General features: G+C 38.3%; 4 protein-coding genes across 4 annotated transcripts; 2 read left to right on the top strand and 2 right to left on the bottom strand.

Annotated features, from left to right (window-relative positions):
- The first annotated feature begins 184 nt into the window (after positions 1-184).
- Positions 185-9,408, top strand: LOC139811075 (putative fatty acyl-CoA reductase CG5065). Its single transcript, XM_071775114.1, has 9 exons — positions 185-458; positions 2,445-2,701; positions 6,170-6,333; positions 6,866-7,001; positions 7,076-7,275; positions 8,134-8,386; positions 8,464-8,654; positions 8,738-8,995; positions 9,079-9,408. The coding sequence occupies exons 2-9, from the start codon at positions 2,483-2,485 to the stop codon at positions 9,215-9,217; spliced, it is 1,560 nt and encodes a 519-aa protein (XP_071631215.1). The 5' UTR covers positions 185-458; positions 2,445-2,482; the 3' UTR covers positions 9,218-9,408.
- Rps3a (ribosomal protein S3A) lies at positions 9,397-13,050 on the bottom strand. Its single transcript, XM_071775132.1, has 5 exons — positions 12,890-13,050; positions 10,919-11,022; positions 10,378-10,700; positions 9,725-9,886; positions 9,397-9,604 (listed from the first exon to the last, which is right to left on the bottom strand). The coding sequence occupies exons 1-5, from the start codon at positions 12,949-12,951 to the stop codon at positions 9,452-9,454; spliced, it is 804 nt and encodes a 267-aa protein (XP_071631233.1). The 5' UTR covers positions 12,952-13,050; the 3' UTR covers positions 9,397-9,451.
- A 590-nt stretch (positions 13,051-13,640) lies between these two features.
- Positions 13,641-19,394, top strand: LOC139811080 (protein RCC2 homolog). The gene is made up of 4 exons (XM_071775126.1): positions 13,641-14,721; positions 15,936-16,176; positions 16,623-17,470; positions 17,988-19,394. The coding sequence occupies exons 1-4, from the start codon at positions 14,512-14,514 to the stop codon at positions 18,156-18,158; spliced, it is 1,470 nt and encodes a 489-aa protein (XP_071631227.1). The 5' UTR covers positions 13,641-14,511; the 3' UTR covers positions 18,159-19,394.
- LOC139811084 (uncharacterized) lies at positions 18,863-22,163 on the bottom strand. Its single transcript, XM_071775135.1, has 5 exons — positions 20,964-22,163; positions 20,428-20,879; positions 20,102-20,337; positions 19,817-20,003; positions 18,863-19,681 (listed from the first exon to the last, which is right to left on the bottom strand). The coding sequence occupies exons 1-5, from the start codon at positions 21,226-21,228 to the stop codon at positions 19,487-19,489; spliced, it is 1,335 nt and encodes a 444-aa protein (XP_071631236.1). The 5' UTR covers positions 21,229-22,163; the 3' UTR covers positions 18,863-19,486.
- Between the last annotated feature and the right edge of the window lie 89 nt (positions 22,164-22,252).

Raw genomic sequence — 22,252 nt, 5'->3', positions numbered from 1 at the left:
TACGGGTAAAACCACGTGTGCGTGTCGGGCGCGCGGGCGTGCGTGTGCGTGTGCGTGTGCGCGATTCGCTATGAAAATAAATGCGAAAACATCAAGTTGGATCAGCGTGGTACTTTCCCGGTCTATGACGACCGGTTCGCACCACCCCGAGCGAGCATGGCCGCCGAATCCGAGGCCGAGCACACGGCTGAAACAGTTCCAGCCGCGGACTCGCGTCGCATTCGTCCGCCGACCGTTTCTTCTCGCGGTGAGTGCAGCGAGCACGATACAGCGCACGATATAATCCGCGGGGTCTTCGATCCGATTTGTTAACGTACGCCTCAACTCGGCCGACTCGGCTGAGTCTCTCTCTCTCTCTCTCTCTCTCTCTCTCTCTCTGGATCTCCTCGATCGCGGGTGAGTGCGTGTAAAAGCTTACGGCCGCTGACGTGCGTATACAATTTGGAGAAACGTTAACGGTAAGGATCAATTAAGTATTAGTGCCCGTCTACAATAGGTGTTTTAAACCCTAAGCCTTAAGAAATTGACCACAGTCAATTATTCTCCTCAAATTCAACTGTGATTGAACAATTTCTTAAGGCTTAGGGCTTAAAACACCTATTGTAGACCGGGACTTACCGGCGTTAACGCGGCGCGCGTGTAAAAGTTTGCCGAATTCGTGAACGAGCCGCGCGGAGTCGAGGGGACTATTTCCCCTCGAGTTATTTCTGCGGGGCACGCGAGCAGCATAACATTCCGTTGTTAATTAACGCTGTAAACAGCAGTCGCGATAACGACATTTGAGCTGCTTAATAACGACCGGGAAATCACTTTTCTCATACTTTCTAAATGAGATCGCGCGCGCTTTCACGTTAAGATTCGATTAAAAATAAACGCGGGTCGTGTGTATTTACGATGCCTATGTTAAATGAAATTTGCGCATTCTTTATAAATAAATGTTACGTCCAGATACACGTTCAAGAACATATCGACGCTTCAATGCTACGTGCGTAAGATTGAAAAAGAAATATCCATATTACTCGGAAACAGATTACGTATAGTTACGATGCATTGTGTACATAGTACGTCGCTCGCAGCGTGTACACTATTTATGACGCAAAGCTATAGAAGAAGTCAAATAATTATACAACTTTTATATATGTTGCGAGAAGACGCGACTGATCGATATTCGCGCTATTCTAGTTCTACGTAATAGTTTAAGTCATATACAATATACGTCATATACGATAAGTTTAAGTCATATAAGTACTTTCGATAAAAATGTGATTTCAAAAATAATCGAATTATTATTTTTATTTTATTTTTTCACCAATATTATTATTGTCGATATTTTTATGCTGATTTTTCATAGGCAATTTACAAAAATATCCTGATGTCTTTAATTGAAGCCAACCATTATTTTTAATTTACTAAAAAATACATAGTATTCCGAATTATTATTTTTTAATTAAAGATTATTGAATTAAATTTCTCTAATTAAAGATATTATATCTTTAATTAAAATTCTCATGTTTTTAATGGAATAAGATTTCCTGATACTACCTTGTTGATCCAGTTCTGATATTATTTGCGCATTTGAGCAGTAATTCTTATGTAGCTGGTATTTCTTAATTGATCCGCGCCGATAAAAATTGTTTCTGTAAAAAAGCTGTATTGGCTACTTGATGGAAATGTTTCTGCGATATTTGTACGTAGCAGTTACATCTATTTAAACGAAACGTCTAATAATTTCTCGACAGGGGTCCTACTTTTTGAAAATATTCGAGACGAGCAATAAAGCAAAATAAATTAATTGCAAGAGAAAATTAGACGTTTTACTTTTCGGAGTAATATATAATACTGAACGCATTTCTTTTCTTCTATCAAAATCGTTAAAAAATATATATTTACCTATTTTTGTTATTTCTATAATATAATTTTGAGTTTATCGTCAACTCGATCCTCTTCCTAATAGAAAATTCGCAGTTCGATAAACGCAGGCTCGCCTCTTCGCGAAGTAAACTTTGCGTACAATATATGAATACATTATCATTTAATATTGCTCGGAAAAAGACCCTCCTCTATTATTTCTGCTACTTGTCATGGAGGTTACTATTGTTCATTTGCCAGGCCATAAATATTCAATGCGACGCAGAAACCAGTTGCGAAAATGCATAATGCGATTCACTTTCGATAACTACTCGATACTTCTCCCAACTTGAATTGTGTGCAGTCGCGCAATACCTAATTACCCTGTATAGCAAAACGAGCGCGCGTCTGTCGTTCGTATACGGCCGCTATACGTGTTAATTATGCATTGCGCAATACGCTCTAGATAGCTTTCCGTTCCGTAAAAAGAAAAGTGAATATAATCATCTCTCTTTCACCCAACTGCACTCGCCAACAATCGCGTCTCTCAATTATTACGATCATTCGCACTTGAGCTTTCTATATATATATCGTAGGGAAGTCTTCGAAAGGATCGTTCTTCTCGGCCGCGAGAATGGAGCAGAGCAAAACGGATGACGTAGCGCCGGACAGGATAGCCGAGACTCTTGCCGGTCAGAAAATACTGGTGACCGGTGGGACGGGATTCTTGGGAAAAGTGTTGATCGAGAAGCTCCTGCGGTGCCTGCCCGACATTGCGCACATCTACATGCTCATCAGAACGAAGAAGGGCAAGGATCCGAAGCATCGGCTGGACGAAATATTTAGTTCTCCGGTAAGTTTCGGCCCCGTTTCTTGCTTTCGAAACCTTGATACTTTCTAAAAGAAATATCGCGAAATACCGCGTTAAAAAGAATCACAATTAGGATCCGGAGCATCGGTTGGACGAAATATTTTTAGTTCTCCGGTAAATTTCGACCCCGTTTTGCTTTCGAAAGGAAACCTGGTTGATACTTTCTAAAAGAAATACCGCGTAAAAAAGAATTACAATTAGTAATCTGACCGACTAATTGTACGGCAAGTACACGGATATATATACGTACGTGATATCATCGCCATGTATCTTGCCTCGTCCGGGTACCCGGAAAAATTTCACGTTCCACCTTGGGGTCTCTCTCTATCTCTGTCTCTCCCATGAGGCAGCACCAAAAAGAGAAAGTGCGTGACTATGACTTTGCTATTGCGTCGCTGGTTGCATCATTGTTGCCTTACGACGATGGCGCGTGGTGCAGCTGAGAGGCTTGTAAAACGCGCGTTTCCTCTCGCGCTCACGCGCGCTTTGGATATTTCTTCGCTTTGGAAATAAAGTTCACCAGTGAAAGTGTAGTAAACCGGACCATCAGCCACCGCCACCGTCGTCATAACAGCCGAGCCATCTATGTGACGAAAGAAAACCGGGTCAAGGCCCTCTCCGTCGAACAAGCGAGGAAAGAGATATGGTGATTATTATAGTATCGCGCTCTTGCCGATCTCGGTGAAAGTGCGGATTGCACGTTTCGCGGCGCACGTTATGTCACGTCTTTCGAATTTTAACGCAATACCGTAAACACGCCTTACGTACGCGCGCCGTGAGCGCCCGCGCGCGCGTACGTGCATGATAAAATTCCGACAAATTAGGCGTCATTAGAATTACATATACAATTTTCCCGCTTGTACCTGTTTCACCTCGGGAGAAAACGATTGTTGCGAAAATCTTTAACTTAATTCAATTCATCCGCGCGTCTCGTTAGCTTACAATTAGCTTCAATCGGCGACGCGAGCGCGATCGACTATACTTCATTACAACTACAATTCATTACAACTATACTTCATTACTAATATATTTCATTTGACTAACGGCGACGCTCTATATTGTTTTTTTTTCCCTTTCTTTTTTTTCGAAACTCTACTGCTGGATCTATTGAATAATCCACTTATGACAGTATCGCACGACACAATTACCGTGGCAAATTGATTAGATAATGTATAACTTTCAATTATGCACAAAGTGTATAGGATCACGCTATGCATTCGCGATTATCATATTATTAAAATAAAACATCGACAAACGCGTCACCGATATATGTCAACGTAATACGAGATGATTATTAATCATATCAACAAGTTAATAAACAGCGTCAAGCGCGATACGTGGTGCGCAAGTAAAGAAATTAATAGTTACAGAACGAATTACAAATGTATATAATATACATATATATTCCAACTTAATAAACTGCGCGCCGATTATTTGACTTATTAATTATATAATATATTGCTTGGGGTGTAAATCTAGAATTTAAATACATGCTCGTTAAAGAACAGTGCTAATTGAGGGATGGATTTTATTTTATGACATCCCCCTCGCTAAGCGAGAGATAAAAGGGAAAAAAATGGTTCGAGACTTTCCGATTCGCTTTTGATTAAGGAACAGCGGTACGTACGCAGTATAGTCGCGAATTATAAGACATCCTACATACACATACGCACGCGTCACGTCACAACTAGTTAAGGTAATTAATGTACATATAACAAGACTTCTTTTCAAGCGCTTTTTTTCAAAGCGCAAGCTCAAAGTTCGCCAATGAGTTGAGCACAATAAAAAATATTGTGAACGTAATATAATATACATACCGTAATACTTTGCTTTACATAACTTGAATTCCTCTGATTCCTGTGTATATATAAAAGTATTAAAATGGAATCATTGAAAAATTAGTGTCTCACGAGACATCCCATACTTTATTCTAAAATAAATTAATCCTTTAATTTGATCAGTGGGACACATACGTCTTACCTACTTTAAAAAATCATATCTTCCATAAAAATCAACACATCAACTTTGTTAAGATCTCATTTTAAAGAGGATAGTAGGCTCTAAATACAAAAAAAAATTGCTGAACCTGAGGGTAGCAATCCTCCAGCTGACACACCCTGTCAAAAAGTGCCAAAATCACGAAAAAATGAAAAATAAGCGGAAAGTGCGTTTAAGCAAAATTTCTGTTTACCTTCAGTTTATGTATTGTACGTTTCGAAATAAAATCAAAATTATGTACAAAAAAGGGCCACAAGAAAAATTACCCTTAACAGTGATAATACGCCAAAAAACTCTTTATGGGCGAATAGTCATTCTATTATTTTTTTCAAAGGGATAATTTGGGGGTAGCTAACCTTCAACGGGATAGCTTGGAGGTGGTGTTTCCATGTTCTAGTCAAATTTTTTTCATTTGAAAATGATGTAAGGCAGATTTTCGACTTGTAATGTTTCTGAAGTACGGGGATGTTTTCTTCAACGTAGAGGTGGTTTATAAGCGTTAGTAATGGTCTGTAAGTTTTTTTTACAATATACCTGCATGTTCTGGAGTCTTTTTTTCTATATCAGGATAAAGTAACAGGAAATTAGATTGCAACGTTTTTACATTAAGGATGGTTTAGAAAAATTGTGAAAGCAATTTTTTTTTACATATTTGATAGATACCTTTAATCTACTTCAATGAGTCTAGTGTTAAACTCTTGCAAAAAAGTCAGCCGTTAAGTTATATATATTATGTATATATCATATATAACCAACTAACTCCATTTTTTCTTGTCGTAAAAAGTATAAAATACTTCTTGGAATATTTATTTATCGATTATCTTAATACTTATATCTACTTTTTATTATTATTTTAATACTTCTAAGCACAGTTTAATCGATTAATATAAGAAAAATGCAGAGTCATATTTTTTACAACAATTTACAATAAAACTTTGCGCAATATTGACCAATAAATTTTACGTCTCTGTACGAGATACATCGTGTAAAAAAATTACGTGACATTAAAAACCACGTAGTATGCATATGTCACACGATAATGATCTGATATATAATAAAAAATCATATATATATAGATTTTGTTTTGATCTTTTTTATACCAAGGACAATCTCATTACATATTAATCGATTGCTTGTAACATAATCGAAAAAAATATTCAAGGATCAAGATTGCGAATCCATTGCGTTATACAACGGCATACTACATCTAAGGATAAAGGATAATAATGATATAGATCTATATAGTAGTGATATAACAATGACGTTAACAGTGTTTATGACTCACGTCCTCTAGGATGTTTTTATAATTCCTTGGTCGGACTGCAATTACTTCGCTCTTACCTTCGCTCTTGTATAATAATACAATTGTGTGACCCTCGTAATATTATATGTGACCTCCGCCCCCTCCATATTGGCAAGTAATGAACGATTTATTTGAAATAAAAATTACAGCTCTTCGAGAAAGTGAAGACTCAAAGAGGACTGTCGGCGCTTGAAAAAACGGTAACGGCCATTAGCGGTGATGTGTCAATGCTGGGACTTGGATTGTCCCCGGAAGACAGGAAGATGCTTATTGAGAACGTTACCATCGTGATTCACGGAGCAGCTACTGTCAGGTAATCGATAACGAAAAGGGATACGCTGCCTCTAATCTGATGCTCAAGTATTTTTAGCGTGATTCGGAGACACTATAGATTTAAACGTTTAAAGCATCGTTTTTTAATGAAAATGCAATCTGTCAATAAGCAAAATGTTAGCGAAATAGCTTGCCAACAGATTCGAGCATCGCGGAGAGATTTGCATTACTCGGTTCTAGCAAATATTATAATCTGACGGTGAAAACCGAATCTGTCATTTCGTAATCATTTAAATGGAATATGTCATGTAAATGGTTACGAAACGATAAATCCAGCTCGATAGAGTTTCTACAGTCCAACCTGCCATCTCATTCTATTAGTTAGATTTCCTTTTATTTCCGCTGACGTTCTACTTCAAGATCTGTTCTTGAAAGATCTACGTAATCTTGTTATTCGTTTGCTTTATACAATAGTTAGATCAACCAGATATATATATATATATGACCTGTGAATACGATTCTCTCGATGACTAATGAACTTCTTATTTGCTCGGTTATTAATCTTTTTACAGATTCGATGAGCTGTTAAAAAGAGCGGTACTGCTAAATACACGTGGCACGAAGCAGATGGTAGAGCTGGCCAAAGAAATGAAGCATTTAATTCTGTTCGTTCATATCAGCACGGCCTATTGCCATCTCGAAGAAAAAGTCAGTATAATTTCTGGGCATTTGCATGTCTGAATGTTCAGAGAAAATACTAAATAAAGAACGGCCCCCGACAGGTTTTGGGCGAGAGAACGTATCCCCCGCCCGCGGATCCTCATCAAGTGATCAAATGCGTCGAATGGATGGACGATGACGTGGTCGAAGCTATGACAGACAAGATTCTGGGAAAATTGCCTAATACGTACGCTTTCACGAAGGCCTTATCAGAGAGCATCGTCGAAGAATCTATGCAGCATATTCCATCGATAATTTTGAGGTATCGACGAGAGCGTCTCGTCCAAATTAATTCGTAGTTACTAGATCGTTAAATGCTTTCATTACACAATTTCATCGTCCATCAAGAAAGGGATTACATTAGTCACTACGTATAGAGAAAGGTGTTAGTACCAAGGATTGGTTTATAAGCCGGTATTCATAGTCGGATCTTATATTTAAGATCATCTTAAGTATAATTTTGTCATAAACCAGTCACAACAGAGCTGTATTAGCATTTTAAAGACATTACTTAAGACGGTCTCGAAATAAGATTCGGCTGTGAATACCGGCTATAGATTAAGGTAGAAATAAGAGAGAAATATTAAGCAAAATGATAGTAGTATCTCGGCAGATTGGTAACAAATTTGATCAGGCATGTCAGCAGACTGACATCAACTGCGTCCGCATTCAGCTTGTTATGCTAGCAGAGCCTGCACATAATCAGACAGCAGATTGGCAGCAGAAACTGAACGATTCCAGTAGAATCTGCTGGCTGATTATGTTAGCAGATTCTGTTATACTTCTGTTGGCGTTTTGCCGACATCATGTGATATATCGGCATCAAATCTGTAGTCTTTCTGCTGACACAAAATTCAGCAGATACTTGGAGATATGCTTTTAAACAGACTTGGCTGCCTGGGATTGGATATAGAATATGGAATGATTAACTGGATAGTGTAAAAGGGAACATGTTGAGGAAATGATGAAAAGAGAAAGAGACTATTAGAGTACGAGAGAATAGGTAGTATTAAGTACGATGGTTGCATGGATGGTATGAGTGCGTTAAGTAAATATTGTAGTCCACCTCTTGGCAAGCTGAAGTTAATAAATTATTATTATTAATTTCATCATCCGTTAGGCCGAGCGTAGTTATTCCCATCTGGAAGGAGCCGATACCCGGTTGGACAGACAATATCAACGGGCCGACCGGTCTTCTGATCGGTGCTGGGAAGGGAGTGATCAGGACAATGTATTGCAACGAAAACGGCTACGCCGATTATCTGCCTGTCGATATCGCCGTCAATGGTATTCTCCTTACCACGTGGAATTTTATTTATTTCAAGGATCACGAGAAACGTGTTTATAATATGACGAGTAGTAATGAGTTCAAGGTAGATAGAAAATAATAGGTGCCTGGTGTACGTATCTTTTAACAGCATCAAAAAGATATTTTCACCCTTGTCCACAGGTTACCTGGGCGGAAATAATAACACGCGGCCGAAAGATAACGGAAAAGATACCTCTGAACGGAGTCGTCTGGTATCCAGGTGGTAGTTTGAAGAAATCGCGATTTATCCACAACATTTGTATATTACTCTTCCACATGATTCCGGCCTACATCATCGACGCGCTCCTCTTTCTGGCAGGGTATAAACCGATGTAAGTCACCGGCGAGACCATAGGCTTTAGATCGATACGCAAAGAGCATTTACACACGCTTGTTCATTTCATTTGTATTACAGCATGTGCCATGTACAACGCCGTATAAACAAGGGATTTGAAGTTTTCGAATATTACGCCAATAATCAGTGGGACTTCGAAAACACGTATGTCGAGGATATAAGGGCAAAGCTCAACAGCACGGAATATAAAAACTATCAAGTGCACGGCGAGGACTTGGACATAGATGCGTACTTCGAGGATTGCATTCGAGCTGCCAGAATTTACATTTTAAAAGAACTTCCAGAAACACTGCCGGCCGCTCGTCGACATTTGAGAGTGTAAGTTTGAGAATCGCCGAAGGGAAAAAAAATGCGCGTTTCTCTATGAAAATCAATCTAATAATGTCTTTTCTTTGTCGCAGTATGTACTGGGTGGATGTAATAACAAAGATACTTTTCTTCCTGCTCATCATCTATCTGCTAGCATCCTGGAGTGAAAGTTTTAGAACGTTACTCACAACCGGCGTGACGTACGTTACAAAATTAATTAATAATTTGTAATTTAATCAAATTAGAATTTTCATCGCGCAAAGCTTGTCTAATTCGATCCAATTATCGATCGTTCTACAATTTAATCTCAAGGACGCGATGGGGGTTAAGTATATAGCGGTACCTTGTAGTGCACGCTACAACCTATAATATGCACTAGATACGGATAAAAAAACATGTAAATAAAAGTGTTATTTACACAATCGTCTGGCTTTTATTTTTATGAAAGATTTAAAACACCCATCCTTAAACAGACTCTTGTACAGGTGGTTCGTAACCTTCAGGTCTATCTATTTTGGAACCACTTTCGCCGGCCTCCTCGCTCTTGTTACCGCCCCCATCTCCGTGCAACTCCAACAATTTGCTGAGTTCGAAGCGCGGCTTTTTCAATACTTTCACCTGAAATAAAATTACATTCTATTGTTTACTGACACTCTTAACGTTCTATTAAGTTAGTAAAAATACCAGCATTAAACAATCATTTGCCTCCAATTATGTCTACATTATATTGTTACTCACCTTACGAATGTAAACATCGTGCAGAGGATAAATGCCTTGCGAGGCCTTCTCGATGTCCTTAGCAGTTGCATCCGGAAGCAGTTTACTAACTACACCTTTCAAATCAGTTTTAGTAACGTCCTCTGTAATGGTTTCAACCATCTTCTGCCTGATTTTTTTAACCTAAATTATAAGCCATGTATTATAAAATAAGAAATTAAACAAAAAAACAATGGAAAATATCTAGCCAAACATAACTAAAGATATCTAGCCAAACATAAATAAAGAAAAAATTAATATTATGTAAATTGTGTCATTAAAATGCAATTGTTTCAGAAATATTTTTGTCTAGTTAAATCGAATAACTTAAAATTTTTTATTTTACTTAAAGGGCTATATATATAAATATACCTCAGACAGTAAAAAAAAATATCCTTTCAATATTTGTAAATGTCCATAATTAAACAACAAGCAATCTATGTAATATATTATAATATAGTATATATATGTATATGTAGCATGTTCCTATATCACTACTTACTAAAAATGAAAGTAGTGTGGTAAGCGACTGCATTAATCTACGCAATCTCTCCTGCCACTCAACCATTGAGAAGATCAAAATGGATAACGGAGTTGCGTGTAATGCACAACGAATAATTCAGTGAAATACGAACCTGAGCGTGCTGGGCGTAACATGTCTTCCTCGTGCTCAGCTGATCCTTATTCGTGAAACCGATGCAGAACACTCGAAGCAAGTAGCCATCGGTAGTCTTCACGTCCACGTTGGCCTCGATCAAAGTTTGCCACTTTTTCACCATTGATCGAAGTTTATCGGTTGTCAAGTCCATTCCGTGGAAATTGGTCAGTACATTACGACCTTGCACATCCTCAGCAATCAATCTGAATTTTCTGAAGGACCTCTCTGCATCCTGATCGCTTTGCAAATCAGCTAGAGATACTTCAAAGACACGGAACTTTAGCCCCTCGGAAGCGATCTCTGCGAAATGAGATAAATACTTTGTAACAGAGATAAATACTTTGTAACATGTTCACAGACATAACGATGGTCAGTGACAAACATTAAACTTCCTGTTTATGCTGTCACTAGTCAATGTTGCTAGAAACATGAAACGAGCTATGTGCAACACATAATTTAGCTAAAAAGATATTCAGCTTTGAATAGGAAACTTTAATTAAGAAGAAAAGAAATCTTACTTGTTCCTTGCGTTCTATTAACTAAAGTTTTTCCAACCTGTCGGTTGGCAAACATGGACGGTGCTTTGACATCGTACCAGTCCTTGCGAGTGAAGGGATCCACGCTGAAATAATAGCACTTGTGTGACAAAATGTAAGGTACAATATATTAATGGTGAGAATCTGTTATTTTATCTTTTTTAAATATTGTAACATTTCCTATCCAATAAAGTATTTTTTTTTAACACATCTACACTTTAATTTGTTAACTTTATGTCTCCTTTTATATAATCCTCCCAGTTCTCTGATAAACTTGTAAATAACTAAGAATCTATAACTCTAAGAATCTTTCTTTTTTTTAACTGCTGCCACGAACAATATAACTCGATCCTGTTACATCTAATTGTATGTTAAATTTTCTTCTTTTCTCATCACATGATCTACATTGAAATATTAAATGTCTTTGGATTCCGCAGCTGCATCGAGGAATAATTGCTCTTTTTTTAAGTGCCTCCCTAGTTAGTGAGAACTGAACCGTCTTCTTTTTCTTTTTCAAAGGTTTGGGACAAGACTAGTCACGTGTCTCCAATCAATTTCTACTAGTTTTTTGACACAAAATGTTTACATCCTGATCTGTAATTCTTGGCCTCTAACTCTTTTGTGAGCTATAATATACTCTACTATATGAACTATAATATACTATACTGTATGAACTATAATGTACTATACGGTATAAACTATAACATATTGTACTGCGTGAGCAGTGAACTATAACTATAATATACTATACTGGAATGTGAATTCTACTTTAGAAGAAAACGGAATAAAAGAGAGGGACATTTATGACCAACTTGTCCTTTTCTATTGCTATACTCTTCGAGAACAATAAAGAACCATAAACTATTCAAAAATCGCTAAAGAGACAGAAGTGATCCTTAATTAACCTGGTTTTCCAATATAGCATATATCTATATATGTATATTTGTAGGTAAAGAATCGTATGTCCATTTTTGAATATTTTGAGAAATCAAAGTTTAAAAATTTAAATAGGAAAATGATTTTTTTTTAGATATTAAATATTTTTTTTAGATATAAAATAAAAGTAGCAACTTGATTTACTAAGTTTTTAATAAAGTAATTTAACTGGCATGTTTAATAGTGCAACTGCCAATAACACACTGTACCTTGTTTAAAAATTGGGCATTATACAAATTTTCAATACAACTTTCTCTAAACATTGTATCTTAGGAACTAGTAATAATAGACGCTTTACCATTATACAATTTATTATAATGAAAAATGTATTAACTCCATTTTGATAAAAACTGGAGATACGATCCTTTACCTCTCTAAGGTACAGATATATAGTTCACATTTTTGCTTGTACTATTTCTTCCCGAATTGTGTTACGTATGTATAAGTGTCTGCAGTGGTAAACTCAAATAAGTCGAAAATTATGCGGATTAATCTTCTCCCTGCAGGGGAACCTTCATCAACCAGGTTATATAGCTCACATCTCACCCCATTCAACCCACTACATATATAGCTATAGCCCTGTAGATTATTTTTCATATTTTCTTAATAAAGCTGTATATTATGTTCAATTTAAATTAAAAGTTTCTCCATTTAATTAGCTCGAATACATTTCCTTTGTTTCCAACATGATTGATACACCAGGTTGATTAGGTTAGGATCTCATTTCGCGTAATCGCGAATCGCACGCGTCAGTCGATTTAGAGCAATTAATTTTTAATGCACGTGACAGTAGTCGAGGTACGCGAGAGATGCGATCGATAATCATATTATTGTACCGCGTTCAAAGGAGGCCGGATAATGCAGCGATGTGGCGTTATTCCGTGACCACACATATGCACCGGGCACACGAGGGATCCGACATAACCAAAGGCATCGCGCGAAACGATGAACCGACGAGAAATCCATCGCTAACGCGAAACAGCCGGTTACACGCGAGACGCAATATTCCTTACTTACATCTTCTTCTTCACTCCCTTCTTGCCTCCTTTCGAGAGACCCTTATTCTTGCCCACCGCCATGATCCCGTGTTCCAGGCGAAAAGAAACGCTCCCGAGGCGGAAACTTGGACAGTGCCGACAGTGGACTACTACGGTTGGCCGAGTGCGGCGGCGCGGCTCGCGGCGCTGAGCGCCGAAAGCGGAAGTTACCACCCGAGTAGAAACTGGAAAGAGGTGTTTTTGTTTTCTATCGGCGCCGATTTGTGCTGTGCTGACTCTCGCACGTGCAAGGCAGCCGATAATTTGAGCCACGTAAATTGCAATTTTAACTGGATCACTGAAAAATATATGCAACGAGAAATTACAGGTGTCGTCGACGTGATGCTATCAGCGAAGAGCAGGCTAGCTGCTTTATCGGTCTGAATGCGCCCTTTAAATAACCCTGATCGCATGACTAACGTCAAAATGGTAAAATGACCAAAAATCATTTTGACATCATTTTGACTTTATTATAACTTGCTGTTCTACCTATATACTGGGAAAATATATATATTTATAACACAATTTAAATATTAAATTATAAAGATGAGAATAAATCGATATACTAACAGGATAAAAAATACCATTAAAACGCTGTACAATTGTGCACGCGTGGAAATATTCTTACAATAATCATTAAAAAAAAAAGAAACAATAAAAAAAGCACCAAAAACTTTTGGAGCTTCTTTTACGCAAGAAAACTTTTGTATATAAAAGACAACATATTATTATTATTATCAACATGACACGGAAAGTTCAAAAATACAGCCAGGTAACTTAGAAATATTACAAGTATTTTGTTGTAAAAAAAATAGAATAAAAATGGAAGGATCCTCTCGTCAGCGCGTCAATTTTCCTGAAAATAAATAAAGTACACTTTCAGACCGATATATACGCGTCCCGCCTCGCGTTCGCATAACAACGCGACGTAACCTGTTGCGCAGACAAACCTAACCTCACGCGGCGCCTGTCGCTCAAAATTCTCCGCCGTTCGTCTCATGCACGTCTCGTCTTATTCCGGGTGACTGACGACTGACGAGAGGACAACAGCGATCGACGCGAAAACCTCGATCGGAGGGGAGACCGTCGACCTCAAAACTTCAAAGCCGTTGCCGGTTGAATTTTCCCGCTCGAGCGCGGTCCGATTCCGGCGCGTTCCGGCGCGTTCTAGCCGGAACGGGCCGGAACGCGCCGGAACGCGGAGCGTACCCCCCGGCGATTTACAATCATAAACTACGGTGTCGCGTATATGTATGTTTCGTATGTATATGTATATACTTATCGCGAGAGCGTGGTTTTATTATGATTTTTGAGCGCCAGGTGGCCGCGTTTTTGTTGTCGATCCGCCGTCGGCGGCGCGGCGCGGCTCCCTCAGCGCCATTACATCGATAAATGTCATCGCGGCGGCCGTCAGCGTGAAACGTCGCCGTCGCCGCTCGCCGCCGTCGTCGTCGCCGCCGACGTAGCACCGTCCACCTGGTCCTTGCCGCCCGCGTAAGAGGAGGAGAAGGAGGAAGAAGAGACGACGGTGGAGGAAGGAGGATCGCGCGACGCCTGCTCCATCAGACACGGCCACGCGTCCCGGTCGCGCGCACCGCGGCGATGTCCACCAAGCGGAAAAACGCGAGCGGCAAGGCGAAGAACCGTCCGCCCAAGTCGCGGAAGGTGGAGTACGACGAGGAGGACATCTCCAGCGAGCACGACTCGGAAGTCGACGATGCCGAGGCCGTCTCCAACGCCGACGGCGAGGACGCCGCAGCCGAGGACGCGCTCGCGGACGTCTCGAACATGCCCGAGCTACCGGCCCCGGAGGTGATATACTCCTCGTTTCTCTCCCCTCATTCCCGCTCCCCTCCCACCCCCTCTCCTCGGTCTGTGGTTAAGCGACGCGCCCGGTCCCTCAACCCGCGACGCGACGCGACGGCCGATTGTCCCGATCGTCCCGTAATTAACGCTATTGTTTTGCGTTCGAATATCGAAATGCGAATATTTACTCGAATTAATATCAGGTACATTAGGTTTATTGTTGACACTTTGTATGTCCATTTCTACCAATGTACAATAGATTAACTTATGGAGTGAATTTACAAAGAGGTAGAAAATCACTAATCGCGACAGTTAAAGCATAGCTTAATGCCCATTCTATTAATGTAGAATAACTTTAATCTCAGTTTAACTTGCTTCTCATCTTTTTCTAATGCAGATTTCTACCAATGTAGATTAACTTCTAATCTCGTGTCAATTTCTATCAACACAGGTTATTTTTTATCTTGGTTTAACTTACCTGTCATCTTTTCCTAGTTCTAAAAGTTAGAAAAAGATAGAAAGAGTAAGTTAAACCGAGATTAGAAGTTAATTTACATTGGTAGAAATGGACATAAGAATTGGAAAAAGATGACAAGTAAGTTAAACTTAAGATTACATTTAATCTACATTAACAGAATGGACTATGTTTCAACTGTCGCGATTAGTGATTTTCCACCTCTTTGTAAAATTCATTCTGTAAAGTATCATAGGATCTACAAAACGGACGGGAGAAAATTTTGTTTTTCGCGATCAGCATTTTGATACGATTACTTCTAGCTCTTGCTTAAATTTTGTTTGTTAATGTAGAACTGTGTTGGGCTTTAACCCATTCGGCCGGCGCTTGTTTCATACCTGCTGTGGACAAGGTACACTGTTTATGGCATTCAAACGATCAAGACCCAACCCAGCTAGCAGAAAGTTCTAAAAGACATCTTAAAGACGATATAATTTTTCAGATGTCCTTTTAAGCGTTTTTAAGACATCTTTTAGAAGCTTCTGCTAGCTGGGAACTTGTTTAAATTACATAGAATGCGTCAAGATCAACGAATTTGCTGTATATATATGTAAAAGAATCAGCGCAACATTGTATTACCATTGTATGTTAAATTCATAGATGCGCTCAAGTCGCTGACCACGAGCCTAACTCGTTCCGTCGACCAAATGAGTTAACGCACCGAATGAAATGTATTAGTAACTGTGAAATCTCTGTTTTATATTAGGGCGGCTGGGGCAAGCCTGGAACATTGCTCATGTGTGGCCTTACTAATTGGGAAATGGCTGGTCGCAAGGCACCGCCTAAGGGAGTGAAGGCGAACGTGGGACGTAGCCTGTGGACGCCGCACACCTTTAAAAATTTGAACGACGCTAGAGTACGACTAATCGCATCCGGTCCCGCTGCATCCCACAGCATTATCGTTACTGAGGATAATAGATGCTTGGCTTTTGGTAGAAACGATAAAGGTGAGCGATAACGCGTCTGTGTGCGATAACTGTAATGGTTATCGTTTCCTTTCTTATGAGAAAAAGGGTTCCCAAAGTGGACCATTATTCATATCATATTCCTTTGATCGCAAACCTCCAATCGACCTGTTGTAAAACCAGAACATGCATGCGAAAGGGCTGGGATTGAATCTATCAGCGAGTCGACCGCTTTCATGCAAAGCCATCAACCCGTTATCACAGTTATCATTTTATTTGTTATTAAAAATTTAACGCTTACAAGTCTGTATAGATTTCACGCTAGCACAGGGCAACGTCTCGATAAACTTTTATATTCAGTGTCCTAGAAGCATTAATTTAAGCTTGATCAATACATATCAGCATCTAATTGTATTATAAATTTGCATGTATTGCGTTATTAGTTTTATTCAGACAATACTATTGCTGAGACCGCACGATTTGCATAGGTCAATTGGGTGTCGGAGACACGAAGCGTCGCGACGAGCCCACCGAGGTCGAAGCTTTAAAAGGACACACGGTTATAGGGGCGTCGTGCGGACGCAACCACACCTTATTTTTAACGAGCCGCGGTATAGTTTTTGCTGCTGGCGACAATAAACTGGGCCAATGCGGGGTCGGCAAAAATGACCCTTGTATCGTGACTGCCACCAAAGTTAAGTATTCCGGACCGCCGATAGTGAAAGTGGGATGCGGCGCAGAATTCTCGATGATCCTGGACATCAAGGGTGGTCTACACTCGTTCGGATGCCCGGAGTACGGCGCTCTAGGCCACAACACCGACGGCAAATACTTCATCACGAACACGAAAATGGCATTTCATTATGAGAAAGCGCCTAAGCGAATCGTTTTGTACGTCGAGAGAGGTAAGGACGGCCACGCGACGCCGTTGGATCGCGTTGAGATCACGGACTTTAGCTGCGGTCACTATCACACCGTCGCGATCGACAGCAAGAACCGGGCGTTCTCCTGGGGATTCGGTGGGATTGGCCGTCTGGGTCACAACGAGCAGCGCGACGAAATGGTACCACGTCTGATCAAGTTTCTGGAGCCGCCCAGCCGCGGTGTCCGTGCGGTTTATTGCGGCAGCACGTACAGCATCGCGATTAACGTACACGGCTCCGCCTTGATGTTCGGTCAGACTAAGCGCACAGGCGAGGCCAACATGTACCCCAAGCCTATTCAGGATCTATCCGGTTGGGAAATTCGATGCGTCGGTTGTTCACAAACGAGCGTGGTGGTCGCGGCCGATGACTCCGTTATTGCATGGGGCCCTAGTCCTACGTTCGGAGAATTGGTAAGATGGGATTACCTTAAAGATACATATAGGATATTGTAATTTTTTTCTTCTATAGCGCTACAATTTAAATCTAATCTCGCCATCCAGTATGAAAGCACTGCGATCTTACATGGACCTTGCTTGCCTCATTAATTTCATTAATTGCAATGTTTGTGGAAAGGAGATGTAAGCCCCTTTATTCAATCTCCATTTTAAAAGATGCGAGTTATTTTAAAGCTTATTTATTGTTATTTGGAAGTTTCTGCGCACTGTGATTAGTTTATCTCCGGTTATTTTGAGAAGTTCATGTCTCGGGTACTGGTTTTATAACAGTGGAATATTTTTTCACACAAAATTTCTATTAATATAAATCACACGGAATGGTGATTCCGGGAATCAAAACCAGATCTTTTGTTTAATAAAGAACTGTATCTAGTATCGACCTTTCCAGCACCCCAAAATCATAGAATTAAATATACCCTACTCGATTGATTCCAAATGATTCCCTAAACTATACCTTTTTATTTTTTCTTAGGGTTTTGGTGAAATGCGAAAGTCGTCGACGACTCCGATGGAGGTGAAAGCCTTGGAAGGTTTATACATTACTGCCGTTACATGTGGTCTGTCTCATACACTTATGATCTGCCGAGACGATACCGAGGAGGAAAGGGCCGAGATTAATAAGCTCCAGGTGTACTCTGTTTAAAGTATATTCTTCGATTGCGTAAACGGGTCTCCATTGCGTCGCTATGCAGATGATCGAATCAGAAGGAAAACGTTCCTTCGATGATTCACAGCTAGGTTTCAACGAGTTTTAACAAAGTATCCGAGAAAGATAACAAGTAGATTGCCACGAAACGTCCAGAAAAGAGATATAGGATTAGATATTATTCTACTTTGTACTTCCAGTTTTTACTTAACGCGCGAATGAAAGTCGATCTGTGTAACATTTGAAACCCATTCTGTTAGCAGCTCAGGTTAATAGACCAAACAAGATAGATGCAAAAAAATATATTTTGATACGTTGCTATTTTATTGAAGTTTGCTGCAATTTTCATCGGAATGGAGATAGTTATTCGTAAGGAGAAGCTGAAGAACTGCAAAGAGAACTAGTAGAACTCAGAAGCAATTGCCTTCATTTTTATCGCTTTCTTAATCGATTTACCTATTCAAATAGTTTATATCATTGATTCATCACAATAGTACCTGAATCATTACATCTGCAGGAATCGTTTTTTTACAATGCATATATACAGGGATAATCCCTGAATAGGATTAACGCGAGTGAGCCATTCAACTAGGTAATATTTTAACGGTTGTACATGAATTAAATTTCGCGATATGTGTTTTATTAAATTCATAGGAAGATAATTTAACAATTTTTTTAAATGTAAAATGTCGCCTATATGGAAAGCATTATATATTTTATTTTATTTTTAATAATATAGGTATTTTAATATACGTATGTAAAATTAATTTTAATGAATATTTCAAAATGATAAAAAAAGAACTATGGAAGTCACAAATTGTCTTTTTTTTTTTTTTTTTTTTTGTTGGATTATGATTACAAGAGAATCCATCAAATTCAGGCGATTGATGATACGTATTTCGCATTTTAAGGTCTTTCTTTCAAGATAAATCATATTACACACGTTTCTCGTATACCATTATCGTAGATGCATTAAAAATGTTTGGTCGAGTACACAATAAAAAAACAGAATGAATCAGAAAGTGCGTCTAGTACCTCGTGTACTAATAAACTTATAACTCCGATCACTGCCAGGATGTATTATCAACATCTTTTATTGTGATGTTCAGATATTCATTCCATTCCGTTCCACGTAATACTCGTGCGTTTTCTGCACCGAAATATTCTTCTGATAAACTTGCGATGAATGTACAAGTCCAAATAATGAAATAAACGAATTTTTTAAGAAACTTCCGTCGAAAGCTTTTGTCCTATTTAATAACTTTTAAGAGAAGTGTTCGTTTCAATTTTTAACAATTTTCAATAAATTTTATATTGTCCACCATTCAGTGCAATGTCGCTTCTTTTTGCGGATTCAATTTGCTTGTATCAAGTGCCGATATTGGCACTTTTATACATTTCCAATAACACTCTTTGATACGATACAATTTTTGCCGTTCTGAATATAAGTTGCAAGCAACATCTCTTACGACAGCTTTATTTAAACATTTATTTACGGCGTTTTTTACTTCGCGTTTTTGCTAGTTGGTAAAATTATATATTATAAAGTATATGAACTAAAAATAAATCAATATAATGCTTTATATATTAGTCAAATTTCACATTTTACTAATATACTTCCTTTCTAAAGAATGCCAAATGTATTTTTTTTTTACCATAAGCGTTTGATCTAGTGTTGTCGCAACAGAAGCGATAAATTGTCGAGCACTATGCATTTCCTTTTGTGAAACATTTCCATATTTCCAACGTAGCAACTGGTGTGCTATGTAATGATTCGGATCTGTCGGCTGATATCTCAAAGCTCTACTTATCGCCCACGATAGTGGTACCATCACATTTTGTCTATGTATTATATACATGCGTTACACAATTTATTACATGTTATCGTACTTATTTCATGCAAATTCAACACAGCACATTTATAAACCGCCATAAAATACCTCAAATAATCGTTTCTCGTCAAAGTTTCGCCAGCTTGTTCTTTCGGCAACGAATTCAAATAACAAATACACGTGGCAAGGTTTGTTACGATAGAAATATCTGAAAAAGCCGTTTTACTTGAACTGCAAGAACAAGATGTCTTCAATGAATTGTCGGATACAGTGTCAGACGTTTTCCCCTCCAGGAAAGTAGAGTGTGATTCCAATACAGTTAAACTGCATTCATGTAATATTTCCTGTCGATTATTTCAATTTCAAAGTAGATTATTTATCGTTTGATATAATGTGCGTTTTTATCTAATGTCCTTTGAAATCAATTAAAACACCTCAGTTATTCCTAAAGCTTCCTTCTTTCTGTATTCGTTATACCCAAGATCAATCAAAATATTTTCAACTTCATCATCGATACCGTTCTCTCCTACATAATTACAAGTGTCCTCATCCATCCCGAGTTTTTTCAGAAAACGGATTATCGTTGGTGAAGCCGGCTTGGCTTTCCCCTGCCAGTTCAGAATTCCTGGGACGTCGATGCCGCTCGATAAAAGCCGACACAATATGCTTTCATCTTGAGACACCAGTCCGCACGTAACAATGGTCCAGCATTGATTTTCGGTTAATCCAGTAGCAGCCAGATTCCAGATCAATCTACCATCAAGTTTCTTCGTCCATGTATCTACATCTATTTCTGCCCCGAAACCGTAGAAATATTTCAGTTCCTCGGAAGTGAGACCGAGGAGACCATACTTCATTGCTTTCATGATACTTCGTAACGACATGCCTAAAATTTACTATTCAATGTAATAAAACGACAAGCAACAGGACGGATGTGTACAGAAATCTCCGTACGAAAAAGTCTTGATACCTTTTCCTTCTAGTTCCAGTAAAATACATTCATTATACATTCCACTATGGATAATAAAATGTAATGATTTATCACATAACGCATCACATGATACATCGGTGCACGCGGATAAAGATTTAACATTATTATATCGCACAAGTTTGTCCTTTAACAAACCGAGCAATTTCTCGTTACTCCATTCACCATAAACGAGCATTCCTTCATTTGTAAATTTTATATGTAGCTTCGTTTCACGTAATGCCTCTTCGTTTTGTGCATCTAACATTTTCAGGATAGATGTAAATTGTAAGCCACACGAATAAAGATAGAGATAGTATTAAGTAATTCTACGAAGCTATTACAGATGTCAAAATACAAGCTAATTATTTAGGCAATTGTTATGGATTGGTTATCGTTCATCACATGACATTTTTTTACATTAAAATGATATCGCACATCCAGGAATGTTTTTTTTATTTACAAATGAATAAATTATAATACATAATTTATCTCAGAATTTGCGCTCACAATATGCTAGTCCCTAGCTAGTGTTGAAAGAAGCAACTTTTTTCCTTTAGTAAAATGAGTTTTTAGTAGTAATTTTTAAATGAGCAGTACTATGAATAAGCGTTCTAAATTACGCCTATGAATCATAATAATGCACGCTAAACGTATACAGTTTCACTATTACTTTCACTTATTACTCTAAAGATTTCATAACAATTAACTGATGCATGGCATTTAAATATCGCTATTTGGTTTAACAAGAGAACATTTTTTTCAACTCATATTACTGAAAGTAAAATATCTTATTCACAGAGTAAATACATATACGCATACAAAAGAAAGGCCTATATTGCGAGCATATGCTTCAAAATATTTAATTAAGCTTTTTATCCGTATCTTTAGAAAGCTTGGAACAACATATTTTGGATCTAATCTACTTATTTTGCTTTCAATTATTGCTTCAGTATCAATACCTATGTTGATGCGCGAGAAATATTTCATACTCCAGTACATTTGGAGACATGTATATTCAAAATATAATAGTGTTTAACATAAAAATTTTTAAAAGATAAAAAATGAATTTAAAACAAACTTACACGTTTGAATTATAAATTTGTACAGCATCCAATATTTTATTAGAAGTTAATAGATTAGGTTTACTGCTTCTAATTCATCCTAAATGTTTTCAAATTTAAATTCTGAATCTGATCCCCTTTGTTATTTCTTATTTATATAAATTTCTATATTGTTGTAAAAAAATGTATTAAAATTATGACAATTTTAAGAGTGAAAAAGAGAAAGGG

Source organism: Temnothorax longispinosus, chromosome 4 (genome assembly GCF_030848805.1).
Source record: "Temnothorax longispinosus isolate EJ_2023e chromosome 4, Tlon_JGU_v1, whole genome shotgun sequence".
Lineage (NCBI taxonomy): Eukaryota > Metazoa > Arthropoda > Insecta > Hymenoptera > Formicidae > Temnothorax > Temnothorax longispinosus.
This window is presented reverse-complemented; position numbering and strand designations above follow the sequence as displayed.

Coding starts and splice junctions, on each gene's coding strand:
- LOC139811075 (XM_071775114.1), top strand. CDS start 2,483: ATGGAGCAGAGCAAAACGGATGACGTAGCGCCGGACAGGATAGCCGAG. Junction 8,387..8,463: donor CGAGTAGTAATGAGTTCAAG/GTAGATAGAAAA, acceptor CCTTGTCCACAG/GTTACCTGGGCGGAAATAAT. Junction 8,655..8,737: donor CTGGCAGGGTATAAACCGAT/GTAAGTCACCGG, acceptor TTTGTATTACAG/CATGTGCCATGTACAACGCC.
- Rps3a (XM_071775132.1), bottom strand. CDS start 12,951: ATGGCGGTGGGCAAGAATAAGGGTCTCTCGAAAGGAGGCAAGAAGGGA. Junction 9,887..10,377: donor GTTACGCCCAGCACGCTCAG/GTTCGTATTTCA, acceptor CTTATAATTTAG/GTTAAAAAAATCAGGCAGAA. Junction 9,605..9,724: donor ACGATGTTTACATTCGTAAG/GTGAGTAACAAT, acceptor ATTTTATTTCAG/GTGAAAGTATTGAAAAAGCC.
- LOC139811080 (XM_071775126.1), top strand. CDS start 14,512: ATGTCCACCAAGCGGAAAAACGCGAGCGGCAAGGCGAAGAACCGTCCG. Junction 16,177..16,622: donor TTTTGGTAGAAACGATAAAG/GTGAGCGATAAC, acceptor CGATTTGCATAG/GTCAATTGGGTGTCGGAGAC. Junction 17,471..17,987: donor GTCCTACGTTCGGAGAATTG/GTAAGATGGGAT, acceptor ATTTTTTCTTAG/GGTTTTGGTGAAATGCGAAA.
- LOC139811084 (XM_071775135.1), bottom strand. CDS start 21,228: ATGTTAGATGCACAAAACGAAGAGGCATTACGTGAAACGAAGCTACAT. Junction 20,338..20,427: donor AAGCTTTAGGAATAACTGAG/GTGTTTTAATTG, acceptor AATAATCGACAG/GAAATATTACATGAATGCAG. Junction 20,004..20,101: donor ACGAGAAACGATTATTTGAG/GTATTTTATGGC, acceptor TATAATACATAG/ACAAAATGTGATGGTACCAC.